Source organism: Rhineura floridana, chromosome 2 (assembly GCF_030035675.1).
Source record: "Rhineura floridana isolate rRhiFlo1 chromosome 2, rRhiFlo1.hap2, whole genome shotgun sequence".
Lineage (NCBI taxonomy): Eukaryota > Metazoa > Chordata > Lepidosauria > Squamata > Rhineuridae > Rhineura > Rhineura floridana.
Window position 1 is genome coordinate 135269950 of NC_084481.1, and position 19689 is coordinate 135289638.

Consider the following 19689-nt stretch of genomic DNA (forward strand, 5'->3'; position numbering starts at 1 on the left):
GGATATAGTTCTCAATGGTTTGCCTATTTACAATTGTTAGAAAGATATAAAATGGACAAGAAAATGTATGGGTTTGAAATAAGTAAATCTGATTTTGAAATAGGTTTGCGTACAAATGATGAAAATACAATTGTGAAAATGTATAAACTCTTGCTGAAAATGGATATGGAAGAAGAACAAGTAAAAGAGTGTATGGTAAAGTGGGCAAAAAAATTTGGTTATAACATACAAATGGATCAATGGGAAAATATGTGGAAAAAAGGCTTGAGATTTACATTATGCTATAATCTTAAAGAAAATTTCTATAAAATGATGTATTGTTGGTACATGACTCCAGAAAAGTTGTCAAAAATGTATAGTAATGTTTCTAATGTTTGTTGGAAATGTAAACAACAAGAAGGATCATTTTATCATATGTGGTGGCTGTGTAAAAAGGCAAAATCATTTTGGGCACAGATAGGTAGGACGATGCAAAAAATTCTAAAGATAAATATTCAGTCAAAGCCAGAATTTTTTTTATTGGGTTTTATGGATAAACAAATAGAAAAGAAATATGGAAGAATAATATTATATATGATTACGGCAGCAAGATTATTATATGCACAAAAGTGGAAAATGGAATCAACACCAACAATGGAAGACTGGCTATTGAAATTAATGGACTTAGTAGAGATGGATAAATTGACATGTTTACTTAGAGAAAAATCGACAGACACATTTCTTAAGGAATCAAAGCCTCTCTTAGACTTTTTGTTGAAAGATCAAAATAAAATGATGATATTGGGATTTGATGATTAACTAAGATAGCCTATGGAGAAAAGTGATCCTGTATGTATATATTAAGGGACAGGTTTGATATATATCATATACTTATAGCTGATCTGCGACAAATCGGAAGTCAACTATTTTATTTTTTTTCTTTTGTTGTATTGTTATGTTTTTGTTGTTTGACTTTGTTTTGTTTGTCTTTTGAAAAATTTGAATAAAAATTATTAAAAAAAAAAAAAGGTAGGTTTCAGGTGAGTCTTCCTGGGGAGAGCATTCCACAGTTTTGCTTGCCACCACTGAGAAAGCTCTTTTCCCTGAAGCCACCCATTGCACCTCAGATGCCAGGAACACGCAAATAAGGGTCTCTGTTGAAGTTGTTAGTGAAGAACTAAAACCTAGTTCAGGCACAGTGACCAAATTGTGTACTTTTTAAAAATATAGCCCAGCCTCCAGACCCCCTCCCTCTCTCTATTCACTTGGAGAAATCTTGCTGTAGATCTATGCTTTAGGACTCTGCTGGGGAGCTGTATATAAACATTTATATTACTACCACCTGTGAGGAGACTTTACCCATTGTCAAGGTTCAATAATCCACACTCCCTTCATCATAGAAGGGTAAGCCTCCAGATATTGCTGGATTTCAACTCCCATCAGCCTCAGTCAGCATAGCCAGTGGTCAGAGATGATAAAATGTGTAATTCAGCAACTTCTGGAGGACCACAGGTTCCCTAGCCCTGTCCTACATGTTAATTTTAGAACCTTCTTTAGATGAATTATGTCTATGAATGTTGTGTATTTTTGATTTTAAAAAAATCATAGTTCTTGGACCTGCTTATATGAGCAATTATCCCTAGATTACAATCATTTAAGACTCATTTGAACCTTTGATTTCTTTGCATGTGAAAATGTATAAGAGATTAAAGTGATGAGATTCAAAACAGCTAACAACTCCTGACAAAATGGGGTGCCTTTCATTCACCTCCTTCTCATCCCAAAATAAGTGATAAGAGCAGGGTGCCACTTAAAATAATAGAGTGAATATCATGGTTCTATAGAGAAACAAATAGGGTATTCAGATTAGATAACACACATACAGCTAGTCAGTGAGTTAAGATGAGGAAGCAGGATCACTGGCCAAGTCATGCATAGGGCTTGTCCAGGTGAGCAGATTACTGTGTGTTTTATACCAGCACTGGAAATGTGACTAGGGGCATGATCTGCTCCCTCTCATTTATTTATTTATTCTTGGATTTATTAGTCGCCCATCTGGCTGGTTACCCAGCCACTCTGGGCGACGTACAAAACAGAATAATACATTAAACATTAGGCATACATTAAGCATTAAAATTATTAAAACATACAGTAAAAGTTTCAACCCATCCCAAAAGCCTGCCTGAAGAGCCAGGTCTTTAAAATCCGGCGGAAGCTCATCATAGAGGGGGCATGTCGGAGATCATTTGGGAGGGAGTTCCATAGGGTGGGGGCCACTATTGAGAAAGCCCTCTCTCTGGTCCTCACCAGCCTAGCTGATTTAACCGGTGGGATCGAGAGAAGGTCTTGTGAGGCTGATCTTGTCGAGCGGCATCCCTGACGATGCTGGAGGCGCTCCTTCGGATAAACTGCGCCCAAACCGTATAGGGTTTTAAAGGTCAAAACCAACACCTTGAATTGGGCCCGGTAAACAACCGGTAACCAATGTAACTCCTTCAAGACTGGAGTAATATGATCTTGTCAGCGGCTACCTTTAATCATACGAGCCGCTGCATTCTGTACCAGTTGCAATTTCCGGACCGTTTTCAAGGGTAACCCCACGTAGAGCACATTACAGTAGTCTAGGCGAGAGGTGACCAGGGCATGTACCACCGGTGGGAGCAAATGGTTGGGAAGGTAGGGGCACAGCCTCCGTATCAGATGCAGTTGATACAGCACTGCCCTGCTCACAGCCGAGACTTGAGCCTCCATGGACAGCTGGGAGTCAAGAATGACCCCCAGGCTGTGGACCTGGTCCTTCAGGGGCAGTCATACCCCATTGAACATCAGGTCCACATCCCCCAGCCTTCCCTTGTCTCCCACAAACAGTACCTCAGTTTTGTCAGGATTCAGCTTCAGCTTGTTCCTTCCCATCCAGTCACTCACTGAGTCCAGGCACTTGGACATGGTTTCTACAGCCAACCTCGGTGAAGATTTAAATGAGAGATAGAGCTGCATGTCATCTGCATATTGATGACACTGTAGCCCAAATCTCCTGATGATTGCTCCCAGCGGCTTTACATAGATGCTGAATAGCATCGGGGAGAGGATAGAACCCTGTGGCACCCCACAAGTGAGAGGCCAAGGATCTGAAACCTCCTCCTCCAGTGCTACTGTTTGGTACCTACCAGAGAGGAAGGACCGGAACCACTGTAATACAGTGCCTCCTATGCCCAACCCCTTCAGGTGGTCCAAAAGGATAGCGTGGTCAACGGTATCAAAAGCTGCTGAGAGATCGAGGAGGACAAGGAAGGTACCTTTGTTCCTATCCCGTGCCCTCCTCATATCATCTACCAAGGCGACCAAGGCTGTTTCAGTCCCATGCCGAGGCCTGAAACCCGATTGAAATGGATCTAGATAATCCGCTTCCTCCAAGTGTGCTTGCAACTGTTTCGCCACCACCCGCTCAATCGTCTTGCCCAAGAATGGTAGGTTTGAGACTGGGCGGAAGTTGTTCAGAACTCTCATGAGTTCACTGATTACAGTGGAGTGTGTATATTTGAACACCCCTACAATGGAAGGTGAATGAGTCAAGATAGTAAGCAAAGGTGTGTGTGTGTATGTGTGTGGCACCCTGTCATTCCCTGAGTTGTTAGAGCATACATGTGTATAATCTGGAGAAAATATGTGGGGTTTGCATATATAAATCAACCATAAAAGTGACATACGGCAGTGCTGCAACCAGTTAGATGAAAGAGGATTACTGGCAGTGACTAGGGATTGGCGACAATTTTGCTAAAATCAAATTTGGCACTGAAGCTACCCATAGTTTGCATGCTTGCTGTCTTTGCAGACTGATACTGAATGCTGAAAACTTTCATGGCTTTTCCCAACACCAAGTTCTTAAAAATCTGCATGTAATATAACAGTATTATGATTGTTGTATTTCCTGTGCTGTGTTGCTGTGCTAACATGAAATTGACTAGTGGGTCTTTGCTGTGCTAACACTAAACTGATCAACATCTATGCTTTGTAAACGTGATACTGAGTGGCATGGGTCTTTGCTGTGCTAACATTAAACTAATCAGCATCTTTGCTTTGCTAAGGTGAAACTGACCAGCATTGGTCTTTGCTTTGCAACTTCAAACTTATAAGCATGTGTCTTTGCTTTGCTAACATGTAACCAACTGGTCATGGTAACTTATCAGGCAATCTTATAGCTGGGGGGAGGGAGAGATCCAATACAATTCAAGAGCAGGAGGAGAAAGTGGGATAGGATGGGTGAGCACAGAAAGCTGCTTTTCTTTCCTTTCCAAAAATAAAACATTGTTCAAAACAATTATAACAACAACATTATTTTTCAGGAGAAAAAAATAGATCAGTAAAAGCAAAGGATTGTGGAAAAATAACTAAAATGGAATGTAAGTGCCTGCAAGTTCAGTGGAATGTGATCCAAACTGGCACCACCAAGTGGATCCCATCCCTAGTAGTGACACAGTGGCAATTGCTGATATGTTGTCCCTGTTTGGGGATCATATCCAGCTGCTATTACAACACCATCACTAAGGTACCAGTGACTGATATGACGTGTTACTATATTAGTGCAGCATTTAAAAATGATTGCAAGTTTTCTGTGGTGTCACATGATTCAAATTATGTTTTGTGTGTGCATTCCAGGAAATTTTAGTCATGACTAAGCCTAGTCATGACTGATTTGTCCCATTGTTTTCAACTACAATTAGTGGCAACTAGCCTTTGCAGACATATTAATTGTACCACTAAGATCTGTTGAATGGTATATTAATTACAGACAGTATCAATAAACTGGATACTAAATAGCAGAGATTATGTACTGTAACAGCAAACTATGCAGATGAGGCTTATATAACAGCAAATATCCCAAATCTTCGTCAGTAACAAGAAAAATAAGCTGTTTTCCAACTTTTTAAAAAAAGTCAATTCAGTGACAGCAAAGGCTTAGCATTACCTTCAAAACTCATCCTAATCTTTCAATGAATTTTAAATCCTCCTTAGTTCCAGTTTGATGGACTTTCAGGACAAACTCTCTCTTTTTTTTAAGACAAGAAAAAAAGATACCTTGGCGTTTGTCACTCGAAATGGAATTTTTGAACCATTTGCGACTGGGGATGTATGTCTCTCTATCGGTCTTGAAGGGATTATATTTGTAGTAGGAGGTTGATTGTGCAAAACTGAAGACAGGCAGAGTTGTACAGTCTCCTTTAGAGCTTTCAGCTGTGACTCCTGAGGGGAGAAATGTCATTTGATCTTAATGAGAGATACAGAGGACCGACCATATTTTACTCTGTACTTTTACTGTTCTTTATAATTTTCAATAATGAGAAAAAGAAACAGAACAAATACATGACTGTTCACACACTGGGAAGAGGAATAGACAGCAATAGTTCTCTGCCATAGTGATTCTATAGGGCTTGGGATCTACAAATTGGCCATGGCCTTGACACTTAGAGCACAATCAGTTTCCTGACGGTATCAGTTGGTACAGATTGGAAGGAGGTGGACTGTTCTATGTTTAGGAAGTAGTTTGCCATATGTTTTTATTCTACATGCTATCCATTGGATTTTATATATTTCCCATGGCTGTTCATGATCCACAAAGCTACATCTTTACCATCCCACTGAGTTACGGTGGCAAAATTTAACATTACTAATGTTGCCTTGCCTAACGATAGTTTAATGGTCTCTTATATAGGCACTGTTGTAACTTCCACTACTATTGATGTTATCTCCATATGTTTCCTGATTGTTTATATTTAGAAATTAATAGGCCAACTAATTTTCTATCAAGTAATTTTCTGTCCACAGGGTTATTCTCTGTCTAGAACATGAATGAAGAAAGGATACGAATGTCATTGTTGCCCCCCCCCTCCATGATGATGATGAAGTTATGAGGATTGCTGAGCTGAACAGAATTATTTTTAAGGATTTTGCCATGGTGAAATTCAACACACTAATGTACTTCGTAAGTTTGTTGTGTGATGCTGAGAAGACATGCAGAAAGCTTACTCAAATTTGGATTATTTTCAGCAACAGTGCCCTAGCAAACTGCTTTGTTGTGTTTTTATGATTTTCCTAAATACATTGTTCAATGTTTGGATTGCAATCCATGCACTGTATTCTTGTGACCTGACTCTTAAGAGTGTGAACAAGTTTGCCACACATCTGACTGTGAGTGAATGATACCTTCACTAGTTGTCAAGCATCCAGCAGTGCCACACATAATTCACAACAACCCTGTGAGATAGCATGACAGAATTATGAGAGCATGCACTTATCCTCTGTTTTATTGTGTATTTTAATCATGGATATTTATATTTTGATGCTTGTGTAATTAGTTTTCATACCTGTAAACCACTTAGAAGCCTATTTTGGCATTAAGCAGTATATATACTGACATTGCCCCAGCCATAACAACCGTAGTGGTTAAGGTGTTGGACTACAACCTGGGAGACCACGTATCCCCACACAGCCATGAAACTCACTGGGTGACCTTGGACCAGTCACTGCCTCTCAGCCTCATGAAAACCCTATTCATAGGGTCGCCATAAGTCGGAATTGACTTGAAGGCAGTACATACAGCTAGATGAGGTTATCTACTTTATATTTTAAAGTATTTTCCAGTCTCAAGAAAATGTTCACCCAGGACACATTTTCTCTTTCCAATTATGCTCTGTACTACAGTTATTATGACATTACATCTTTTTGATCCCAGCTGTATTCTGTTATTTAAAGTTGTAAAAGTAATAATGATGCTCTTCCCCCTCACTGAGCATGTTAAGAGAGAGGAAGGAGATGGCTCTTCATCATCCTCAATGAACAGATGCCAGTGCATTGACTGTCTCACTACAAGAACTTCCCTTTTCTCCAGTGGGAACATTCATTATGCATAAAATCAAATATATGTCTACATTTTTACAAGAATGAGATCTTATGTTGTCATATTAAGACTGCAATCACTGTCTATTAATAGAGCTTAAAGATGTGCTCAGAAGGTTCTTACTTTGTCAAGAGCTGCTTTTTCCAATTCTTCTTTTGCAATTGCTAGTTTTTGTTCCAAGTCTGTAAGCTGCTGTGCCTGTGGGAAATTTAAAAACAAATTAACTAGTATAAATTATAACCCCATTTCGTCTAACATATCTGTGAGGAGGGGGAAAAAAAGGTTTTACTTTGGAAGGTAAGAAAAATAGATGAAATAAAAAACCCTATCTTATCAATACAACAGGTTCTCCGGGGAATATTACGATTGATGAACTGGTGAAGGCTCTTGGTGAGGGGACATTTTATTGCAGTATCTAAATCCGGCTTTGCTTAGATGGATGTTTTGCCATTGATTTGAAGGGAATGGAAAAATCTCATCTTGTGTTAAAATATTTACAATCCCCATCAAAGCATATGCTTTGTACTGTTTTCATATGTATTTGGTAAATATTGTGTTGTATGTTTCTAAGATACTTATAGTCAGTCCAAACCCATGAACCTCTGGGATGACAGAGGTGGGATTCAGTGGATCTTGGGTTTTCCTGATTGACCTGGGATAAGTCCCTCACCCTGCCTGAGCCAGAGATAGGCTTGTGCAAGTCCCTCAGCCAGCTCAGTCATGGCTCACTTATGGAATTAAGCCAGCGGAATTTATGCCGGCGTAAGTCTCCAAAAAGGGGTGTTCTGGGGATGAGGAGAGACAGGACAAGGACACACACACCCCTATTCCAAACTCCTATTCCAAACACAGTCATGTGACCTAGCAATCCATTGGAATTTAGAATAATGGCACCAACTATTCTGCAGAATAGTCTCCAGTGGACCTCAGGAGTGTCTCAATTTGCACAAGATAAAACAGTGGGAGGTGAAATATATTCTAGAAAAATTCTAGGTGTGCTCTATGTTTTTAATTGACCATGCCCAACTTGCCTTAAATGAAGTGGTTTAAACATAGCAACAGCTAGAGTCACTGCTGAAGTGGCAACGTATTGTAATTAGTCTGATTTTACGTCAAACTGCAGTTTCAGATTCAACTGTTAATGCACCCAAAATAGAAATAGAACATAATCCTCCAATTTGAAACACAAAAGGCTGTCTTCACCATCATATGACATTGACCAATAAAAAGACTTTGAAATGAATAAAACTAAATTTGACACAGATTTCTAGGATGAAAAATGAAATAAAATTTTCTAGATTAGATTCTCTGTAGAAACATTAGTAACACAGAAAAGAAGCAAAGTAAGAAGAACACCAACAAACATACAAAAATATAATTCTCCATCTTTGGAGATGGCAGGTGTTGCCACACTCACCATATGCTCAAAGGCACATGTTAGTAAATTCTTCCAAGCTACACAGGAAGTGGATTGGACTGTGAAAGACCAACCCAAATGGTGTCTGCATTTTGACCAATTTGTAGGGCAGTCCAATATCTCAGAGAGGAGTTCAGGTCTCCTGCTCCCCTGGTGCATTCACTATAGCTGCCCAATTTCCCTGCTTTTTAAAGTTTGCTAGAAATGTCTGTGGGCTATAGGTACATTCTTACACCGCAAGGTTTTTTGCGTATTAGTGAATAAACTTTAATTCATTCTAGATTTTTATTGAACTGCACCAAGAGATAGAGGGTTTGTAACTTAGGCACTCAATTTCTTCAAGATTGAGTTGCCAGCTATTTTTCATAGGTGTTCTACTTCCTTCGTTTCTTTTCTCATAGACCTTGAAGCACAAAACTACAGGTTTTGTTAATGTTATTTTTATTGTTATTCTACTTTCCTTATGAGAATGAACCATCTGCTGCTATTTGAGCTGGCCAATTGTTTTAGAATAGGCTTATGGAGACTCATCCTCACAAGAAAGATTCATTGTGGCAAAACTGACTAGCATTGTACTAGTGCAGCCATCTACAGTGATATCAACATCCCCTTAGTACTGAAAATGCTGTGGGGCATGTCAGAAATTCAAAATGCTGTGGGAGATGGGCTGGTCACACTTTGTGCCACATGTCACAACACCATCCAATCAATTAGGGACACAAATCTAATCATTCCCCATGGATGATGGAGTATAATCAGCACTGTTTATTGGCCAGTAATAACTGTATTCCAGGAACTTGTGTTTTTTAATAGGTTATACTGGATCCAATAATGAGAATGCTTGCAATGCAACCTGCCTGGTTCAGCCTTGGACTTGCTTGTTTTAACAACCCCATCAGCAAGAGCCATTATGGCTCAACAGCCCTGGGTCCTAAAATCATGACTTAAAATTATTAGTAGTATAATTGTTCTATTTGTAAATTTAAATGGCTTTGTGGTTTCATCCGGTGTTTATATAGGGAATGTGGGAAAGGATGTTGGACCAGATGGTTATGTCTGCTATAAGACATTTTCATGAGGCACTGAACTTTTTTTTGCATATGAATTGCTCTGCAAGGTTTTAACTCACAAGTCATAGAGGACATCATATTTAGGGCTCTTGGCTAAACATTTCCAGACAATTGCTGGGGCTTATTGCTAATTTTTCCCAAAGATCCCACCATCCAGATGTCTGACTTTCATATTGCCTTTACAGAACTATAGGAAGAGGCACTTTCACCCTCTCATTCAGTAATGTGTGGCATTGGCAGGCTGGTGGTTGGCATAAAATGCAAAAATGGCATATGCTGAATTAAGAAATTATGTTTAATGTATTAAATAGACTCTGAGCAAAAGCAATCTCAAAGTGAATTTGAATTATTCCACCAATATGAAAAATAAATTAGGAAAGTTCAGAGAAAAGTTAGATATTTCCTTCTCTTTCTAAGGTGATTTAAGGGGGCTTAAATCATGGTGAAATGAATGTAGGATTGCAGTTCACATAGGGACCTGGATATTCAGTTTACTGGGTGCTCCTGGATCAGGCAAAGTATGCCCAAGTACATTTTGATTTTTGTAGTATACTCCAAGTCCCCATAGTGTAATATTTCATGCAGATGAAGTTCAAACATGGAAAGCCTTGTTCAGGAAAAGAGGGAATATGTTATGCTGCTCCCCCTCCCCTATAACACCAGGATGTATATGTGCCCCGGAACAGGGATGGAAGTTTTCAGCCTACAAAGAGGAGAGCCCAAAGAAGATGAAATTGAAAAAGGAATGCCAGTTTTGTGCCAGTTTTACAAGAACTGCATGGGAAGGTCTAGAAACAACCCTTGTCAGATCCTGCACAGTATCAGCTCACGTTTATAAACTAATATCCAACTGGGCTTAGAGTTAGAAAAGGCCCAATGGGTTTCCTAGTTCAACCTTAATATCAAAACAACCTAAAGACCCCTGACAGATCTTGCCAGTTTCTTGAAAACTCCTCAGTGAGGGAAATTCCAGAAATTCCCTAGATATCTCAACTTGCTCCAGTATGCAATCAACGTTTTATAGCTACATAATCCAAATCTATTTCCCTGTAATTTAAACACAGTTTAATCCTCTCTAGTTTTATGAATGAAAAAGCACTACCTGGAATAATTGGACACCAAAATTCTTTTCTTGCCCTGTCCCGACTGCTATTTGCAGTCCTTATGAGATAGGCAATAATGAGTCTAACAGAGTATAGAAAGTCTTATTCATATCAAGTAAGTCTATTTGTGGTTTAGTCAGTACAGGTATTTAATCCCATTTCATGTGTTGGCTATTAACCCAGCTGTGCATATAAGCACCAATTCCAGTTAACTGATTGACTTTAATATCTGAATCTATTGCACAAATCCTTTTTTGTTCACCAACTATTAAATCAATAGGCCACAAGTATCAATCCTCCTGCCACATAACTTGTATTACAAACTTGCAGTGGAAAGCTATTTGGTTGAACAGATTGATTGACCATTTGAAAGCAGATCATGCTTAAAACCTCCGCCTTGCTTTCCCCTTTTAATCATTTTTATTATTAGATTATTCCTAAATCTCCATTCAGTACTGTTACGTTAAGAAAAATGTCCATAGGTTTCCATTATGATAAATTAGGATGTTAATTTACACTTTGCTTTAAAGTCAGTGAAACATTATCTGATGCAAAGAAAAAGACAAGCCTTGAACTAGGAGACCCAAGTGAAAATCTGCACTGACCAATAAAATTCACTGAGTAACCTTGATTCAGCCACTACTTCTCATCCTAACCTATTGCACAGGGTTGTTGTAATGATAAAATTGGAAGGTAGTAATCAGATGCTGCCCTTGGGATTTAAAAAGTGATAAAATCAGTTATGAAGTTTAGCCTTATTAGAATGATTTTATACCACATAAATTGGGCATCCAAAGAACTGTGAGTACAAGATTGGGGGCCTTTCCAGCCCCTTCCTGAGCTTTTGCACCCCATAAAATACTTATCTGGAGAGTTTGGGGACTCTCCAGAACAGTGTGTGATGTGTCACAGAGGCTGCTGTTGCAGAGAAAATCGGTGGCAGTGGTGACAATTCCCTGCTCTCTGTTTGTTCCAGAGGGTGAGATGCAGCCCTATGTCCTCCAGGTTGTGGGCGAGATAAGTATACTTGGTAAATGGAATTGGGAAATGAAAAAAAAGGTCTATTTTTTAAAAAAGCAATAGTGCAGTAGTTATAACACTTCAGTCGTGGCAACAACAACAAAAGTGATCAAAACAAGTAATCTATGCTGGAACTCAGAACTCTAGACTTTAGCATATTAATGCAGCTTTTTGCAAGTACCAGTTGTGAAAATCTTGGTTTTCAAACTTGGTGCCTTTAAGTAACCCTTTCCACATCAAATAATTCATGATGACCAGGGACTAAAAACAATGCCCTATGAGGAAAGACTGAAAGAACTGGGGATGTTTAGCCTTGAGAAGACTGAGGGGAGATATGAGTTCTTACACAGAGGGCCAGGATCTCTTCTCGATCATCCCAGAGTGCAGGACATGGAATAATAGGCTCAAGTTACAGGCAGCCAGATTTCAACTGAACATAAGGAAAAGCTTCCTAAGCAGTACAACAATAGAACCAATTACCTAGAGAGGTGGTGGGTACTCCAGCACTGGAGGCATTCAAGAGGCAGCTGGATAGCCACCTGTCGGGTATGCTTTAAGTTGGAATCCTGCATTGAGCGGAGGGGGGGGGAGGACTCGATGGCCTTACAGGCCTCTTCCAACTCTACTATTCTATGATTCTGTGAGGAACCCCTACACATCTGCCACAGAATCACAGCACTTTGCAGAGGATTCTGGTCTGCGGCCATAATAGGGTTCACACTCAAATATATGCACGACACTAGGCAAGCCTGCTGGACTTCATTACTGCAAGCAAACAAAAATCCACCATAAATATATCTGACAAATAACATCAATATAACATCTGACAAACATAGAATATAAAATACATAAATATAATACAGAATATAATACATAAATGATGTGTATTATACTGAAGACTACTTGCTTATGTGATATGAAATATAGAACATACACACAATTAATAAATGTATTTCACATGATACATATTAAATCCTAATAGGATTTAAGTCACTGTTAATTAAATATGATATCTGCATCAACGCCAGTGAACCAAAATTGGAGTAAGGCCAAAGTTGCTCAAACTATCCTAATGAGATAGATTTCCACATTTAAGAAATCTTTGTACCTGGTAATCATCACAAGCTTAGATACTATTCATATAATGGAAAATTTCAAACATTGTTTTCATAATAAATCAATGGATGGGATCCCAAGGGAAGGGCTTTCAATGACAGTGCAAGATCTATGTGTGAGAAAAGGGAACTGAAATCTATCAGTTTGCTACTTTTAGCATGGGCATTGTGTAATGGTACTACATCCATGTTGCACAAAGTTTTCTGCTAGTCCTTCTACAAGTTTGTAGAAAAGGACTATTGCCAGAATTTCTTCCAGTCCTAATGTTTCTGAATTAATCTTGAAAAATATTTGGAAACTACAAAAGTTCCTTCTGCTCCACCAGAATGAAGGGTTTCTTTTAATACTGCTTGCTTTCCAAATATCATTGTGCATTCCAAGTGGCCATTAATAGTTAAACTGGATACTATTTCATCAAGTGAAACTTTTCAGGATGCACATAGTGCACATTGTTTATATCAGAAATAATTATATATTAAATGGGTCTTGAATCAATTAATTTTATTGAAATATAAATAGAAAAAGGCACAATATGTAAACACTGACTATAAGAGACGCTTGTTAAAAGAACAAGCAGTAATTGCAATAATTATTCTTTCAAATACATATTCTATTTAGTTTAGAACCTTTTATCTTACTAACTGCAATTTGTTTAAAATGAGAACAATTCATTGTTTCTAATTAAATCCTTTTTTTAAAAAACAATATTCTTTCAGGTTGCTTTCAAGTATGCATGTTTAATATCTCACTGAAAAAATTAAAGACAGATAATAATTGTTTTTGCCCAATTATACCTGGGAGTCAAACTATGGTGACCTGAGAACTAATTATCCATTAAAAGTTTTGGAAATTACAGATAATAAAAAAGGAATGAGTAATTTTACAATGGAAGAAGTTGCTGCCAGAGACTATTGACTATTCTAGCTAAAATGTCTTTGGGTGTTCAGTTTGAATGTATGAAAGGACAAGGAAAACATGCTCGGTGAACCCCAATTCTTTGATGATACTGCATGTGCTGGGTACATTCCACAGCCACTGCATGATTGACATTAATTTGAAGCAGCTTGCCAACATGGGGACAGGAACCCTGGTCAATTGTATGAAGGTGGAATTGCATGAATGAGCTGTTCAGGAGGGGGAAGGACTGAAATTAAGCCCCCCTCCCTGCTAATTGTGTCAATTGGAGTAATTTCCAGATTCTCTTGCAGAGTAACTTAATTGCTGTAAACCGCCCAGAGAGCTTTGGCTATGGGGCAGTATATAAATGTAATAATTAATTAAATAAATAAATAACATGTATGCAGCCTCAGCTTCTGCATGCATAGTTATTCACTAATAGGCAAAAAACCTTGCGGTTTATGAATGTACCTATAGCCAACAGATATTTCTACCCAACTTTAGAAAGCAGGGAAATTGGGCAGGTATAGTGAATGCACCAGGGGAGCAGGAGACCTGACCTCTTCTCTGAGATATTATACTGCCCTACAAATTTGCCAAAATGCAAACACAATTTGGGTTGGTCTTTCACAGTCCAATCCATTTCCTGTGTAGCTTGGAAGAATTGGGTAACATGTGCCTCTGAGCATATGGTGAGTGGTGCTAACACCATCTCCATATCTTTGTATGTTTGTTGGTGTTCTTCTTACTTTGCTTCATTCCTGTGCTACTAATGTTTCTACGAGAATTTAATCTAAAATTTTTTATTTCCCTCATTATTCATCCTAGAAATCTGTGTCAAATTTATTTTGATTAATTTCAAAGCCTTTTTATTGCTCAGTGTCACATGATGGTGAAGACAGTCTTTTGTATTTCAAACTGGAGCTTCTATTTCTATTTTGGGTGCATTAACAGTTGAATTTGAAACTGCAGTTTGATGTAAAATCAGACTGATTAAAATATATTGCTACTTCAGCAATGACTCTAGCTGCTGGAAAAAGAAAATGCATGTTTTCAGCCTCCTATGTTTAAACCACTTTATTTAAGGAAAGGTGGACACGGTCAATTAAAAACATAGAGCACACCTAGAATTTTGCTAGAATATATTTCACCTTCCGCTGTTTTATCTTGTGCAAATTGAGACACTTCTGATGTCCACTGGAGACTATTCTGCAGAATAGTCAGTGCCATTATTCCACAATTATTTTTGGAGGTTTTTAAGTGTAAATTTTTCAAAGCGTTGCTGTACTTCACATATTCACATAAATAGAAACAAAAGAAAATGATTTCCTATAGGAAACTTCACTAAAATTGCAAGGTAAATCAGACATATTTAAAGTGACCATCTGAACAATATCAACTGTCTTAATAATGTTGCTTCCTCCCAGCTAAAACAAGATCAGCACAGCACATGTCTTCTTTCTATTATTTGGGCTGATTGCAGGTGTTGCCACCACTCACTATATGCTCAGAGACACATGTTACCCAATTCTTCCAAACTACACAGGAAGTGGACTGGAGTGTGAAAGACCAACCCAAATTGTGTTTGCATTTTAACAAATTTGTGGGGCAGTACAATATCACAGAGAGGAGATCAGGTCTCCTGTTCCCCTGGTGCATTCACTATAGCAGCCCAATTTCCCTGCTTTTTAAAGTTTGATAGAAATAGCTGTGGGCTATAAGTACATTCTTATACCACAAGGTTTCTTGCCTATTAGTGAATTCCACTGCTTTTTAATCCTTGATGTAAGAAATGGGATCCTGTGCAAGTTTGCTGAGAATAGATTGATCATTTGTATGCTTATTGAGTTCAGTGGGATTTACTCCCCTGCAATCATGCTTAGGATAGGTGAAACTGACCACAGGGATGGGGAGGGGAGAAGGAGAAGGAGGAGGGTGGGGAGGAAGGGCAGAGGGGAGAAGGGGGATGGGAGTAGGCAGGAGGAGGAGGGGGGAAGGACAGCTTTGATCATTTGCAGGTTTATTGAGCTCAGTGGGATTTACTCCCATGCAATTATGCTTAGGATAGGTAAAACTTACCGAGAGGAGGGAGGGAGGGCTGGAGTGGTCAGGGGAGGAGGAAAAATGAAGGGGGGAGGGAAAGAGCAAGGGAGAGGAGAGGGGAAGGAGGAGAAAGGCAGGTCTGATCATTTGCATGCTTATTGAGTTCAATGGGATGTACTTCTATGCAATTATGTTTAGGATAGGTAAAACTGACCATGGGGGAGGGGGGAGGGGAAGGAGTGGATTGGAGGGGGCAAAGGAAGGGGAGGGCAGGTTCAATCACTTGCATGCTCATAGAGTTCAGTGGTATTTCCTTCTGTGTAATCATGCTGAAGATAGGTAAAACTGACCATGGGGAGGAGGAGGGGTTAGGAGGAGGAAGAGGAAGGAGGGAATTGGAAGGGAAGTGGGAGGGAGGGGCAAAGGAAGGGGGAGGGAAGGGGCAAGAGGGAGGTGATAGGAGGGTGGGTGGGTTTGATCATACTTTCCGAGTTCAATGGGATTTATTTCTATGCAATCATGTTTGAAAATGAAATTGGACTGCCTTCAAGTCGATCCTGACGTATGGCGACCCTATGAATAGGGTTTTCATGCTAAATGGTATTCAGAGGTGGTTTTACCATTGCCTTCTTCTGGGGCTGAGAGGCAGTGACTGGCCGGAGGTCATCCAGTGAACTTCATGGCTGTGTGGGGATTTGAACCCTGGTCTCCCAGGTCAAACTCACGGCTTCTTTCAAAGATTCCTGGGAAGTGTAGTTAGTGAAGGATGCTGAGAGTTGCTAGGAGATGCCCTGTTCCCCTCACAGACCTTCAATCAGAGTGGCTAACTGTTAAACCAGCCTGGCTACTGGAGCTCTGTCAAGGGAAGAAGAGTCTCTTCTCAGCACCCTTCACAAACTACACTTCCCAGGATTCTTTGGGGTAAGCCATGACTGTCTCAAGTGAAATCAAAGTCTGGTGTGGGTGTGGCCCTCTGATTAGGCAAGCCGAGCAATTGGTTCATACTGAGCATCCCAGCCTTATCTTTGAGTTCAATGCTAAATTTCTTAAATTAATTAAAAATCAGCTATGCATTTTTTTAACTTTTAAACTGCAGAAGATGAAGTTCAGGGTATGGGGCAACGTCAGTAATAGGATTACAGGTACTCTCTGAACATGGCTGATTTTTAATGGATTTCAACAGATTATGAGAACTCTCACAGAAAAAAGTCCAAAAGGGCTCTCGGATTTTTCTCTCTCTTTTTAGACTTTGAAATCTCGATTCTCTCTGACTGCTTTGTGTATCACCATGAAAATTTAGAGAGTTGTTAAGCATTTCTGAGTTCAGGACTATAAGTTTTGTAAGGTTTTGTTTTGAAATGAGCTTATGGGAAGCATCAGAATGGCATGAGGGTATTTTCAATTTAACATTGCGGAATGTGACAAATCCATGCTGGCTATAGTATACAGCCAGCTGTATAATATTACAGCCATGCTGTTTAACATTTGTTTCACATGTGACATTTCCCCCCTGCATGGAGATAATATTCAGTTAGGGAAAAAATATTGTGCATGGTCACTTGGGGATTATAATGTGTTTAGTATACTTGCTTTTTAATTTATTCAAAATAAACAATACACAACAAATACAGGGCATACGATAGAGGAAATGGGGTGGTACATACGAAGTATGGCACAAAGAAAATACAATACATGAAATGCAGGAAGATAAAACCACAAAATACCATTATATATAATCACACCTTAGATTAACATGGGATGCTGGGGGCTTAATATCACCAGAAGAGGAATTAATAAAGGAAATAAAAGGAAACCAGATCTTTGCAAAGACATGAGGTTTGGCCTGACCTTCAGATATACAGAGTAAGTCAACTTTTCCTTCAGCGCTGAACACCAAACACACAAGTACCAGTTTCCAAGAGAGAAAGCAGTAGAAGACTTCCACCCTGCAGCTATTGTGAGACATGCTGCCACTGAGAGGTAAATAATAAGATACTTATAAAACAGACTAGTGCCAGTAAAAACTGAGGCAAGGGCTATGGTGGGGGATTTAGGAACAGTGTTGTATACTTGTAAACAAATTTGTACCGGTTTGGGCCAGTCGCTGCCCCTCAGCCTCGGAGGAAGGCAATGGTAAACTCCCTCTGAATACCGCTTACCATGAGGTCACCATAAGACTTAGGGTCGCCATAAGTTGGAATCGACTTGAAGGCAGTCCATTAAAAAAAAAGATGGTTTTATAGATTTTATATGTATTGTTACTGGGTTTCCCTACTGTCATTGTTGATTATTCATGGAAAGTCTAATGCACTCTTACAGAGGTATGCAGGATACTTCTCCTAATACCTAGTATTAATGATAATGTGGTCCTATGTAGTTCTGTGCCACCTGAATGCTAGTAGAACCTAACACAGCAGGCACAGAACTTGCCCACATACAAAATATTGATGTTCAGTCCAGTTTGGCACACATTCTTACAGACATGCAGTCCTGCATATGTAGCCATGCCCCATATATATTCTCTCTGTCTCTCTGTCTCTGTCTCTCTCTCTCTCACACACACACCACTTCACAGAGTTTGGAAAAGTTACTTTTTAAAACTACAACTCCCATCAGCCTCAGCCAGCATGGCCACTAGATTGGGCTGATAGGAGTTGTAGTTCAAAAAAGTAACTTTTCCAAGCTCTGCCACTTCACCACAAAATTCATCTAGCCTATACAACCCTGGAGCCTCTGGAGCAGAAAGAACTTCAAAACCATTTCCAGAAACAGGGATTCCAGAATCCAAACAAATCTTTCTTGGATGGGGAACAATAATTTAGTAGAACTTTTGTGGGGGGAAATAATAATTTGCAGAATTTATCCTGTGCTTTCAACAAACCCCTTCACAACCAATTTTCTATGAGTACACACTGAACATTAGTTTTCAATTTCACATGTTAGCTTTCAGAGTTAAATAATCTAAATACTGCTATGTAATCTAATCATTGCTTAGTTTTGCACAGACATGCGCAGGATTACACTGTGATTTTATTTTTATTGCTGTTTATGTATTTATATCTCTCTATAAGCACAATTGTCTTGATAGTGCAGCTAAACATTGTATCTTTCTTCAGTTTGCAACAGTTTGCACTGCTATTTTGTCCTCTCCTTAACAAAAGGAGCTAATTATATACCCCTAGCAAAACGGATTTCCATTAGTTAACATAATATGACTATGGCAGAAAAGAAAGGAAAAGAAAAGGAGAAGTGATAAACACATCTTGGCAACAAAGACATACCTTCATTAAAATGTAAAGTATTGTTGTCTTCTCAAATAGAAAATCCTATAAAATGCATTTTTACAGTATCATTAATTTGTCAACAGCTTGTTATGTGTAAACAAAATTCAGTTTAACTAGGAGCACTCACAATAAGATACAAATGCCATGATGCTTTGAGTTTCCAAACTTGGATCTAGAGATGGCTGTATCTGTCAATTTCAGTTCTCCACATTTCTCCAGCAATTCTTTTAAAAAAGCCCTCATGAAAATTCATCAGCATTTTAGTGCAAATTTCTCCTAATGTACACATCTTTGTACGTAGTTTTGACTAATGTACATATTTTTGCAAGCATTTCCCCCTAATATTAGTTTATTTTCACTAATATATTCATTTTTATGCATGCTTAATATATGCATATTTTTACACGGTTCGAAAACTATATTGGAAAATTCAGAGAAGTGCGAATTTCAAAGTATGACCATGTTTCAGTTCTTGTATTGTTTTGGAAAGTGTGAATTATGGAGGTTCATCTTTAAATGCAAACTGAATTGAATTTCTTTTCCATCCCTATTTGGGCCACACAGTATTATCAAGATTGTTAATGGACATTAAACTAACTGAGTTGCTTTTGCTGTCTGTTGTAGTCTCTGTTATCATGTAGTTTTTATCTCATAATACTCAATACCATGTTCTGTATTTGTGGTCAGTTGACTGTAAATAAAGATTGATTGAAACTATTAAATATTGCAAATACTAGACTCATTTTATTATATATGAATGCTGATGGTAGTCTAGTTTCATACACGACGTGAGCAGCCTCCCCTGCACCAAATGAAGCAAGGTATTGTGGGCAAGGCAAAGGCTTTGCAATCCCCATCTAGCATC

The 19689-nt window shown here is 38.8% G+C and overlaps 2 protein-coding genes across 5 annotated transcripts in view; both read right to left on the reverse strand.

The window, feature by feature from the left end:
- Positions 1-4958, reverse strand: part of LOC133376085 (methylosome subunit pICln-like) — a 37589-nt gene extending 32631 nt beyond the window's left edge. Inside the window, exon 1 of the mRNA XM_061607492.1 lies at positions 4946-4958. Within this exon, the coding sequence (XP_061463476.1) occupies positions 4946-4958 (13 nt within the window). The remainder of the gene's footprint in view (positions 1-4945) is intronic.
- Positions 1-19689, reverse strand: part of LUZP2 (leucine zipper protein 2) — a 592171-nt gene that overhangs the window by 100441 nt on the left and 472041 nt on the right. For 3 of the 4 annotated variants that reach the window (XM_061610611.1, XM_061610614.1, XM_061610613.1), the window contains exons 8-10: positions 18822-18866; positions 6998-7072; positions 5056-5220 (exon numbers count right to left, since the gene is read on the reverse strand). In XM_061610611.1, the coding sequence (XP_061466595.1) occupies positions 5056-5220; positions 6998-7072; positions 18822-18866 (285 nt within the window). The remainder of the gene's footprint in view (positions 1-5055; positions 5221-6997; positions 7073-18821; positions 18867-19689) is intronic. The other variant, XM_061610612.1, reaches the window with a different exon arrangement.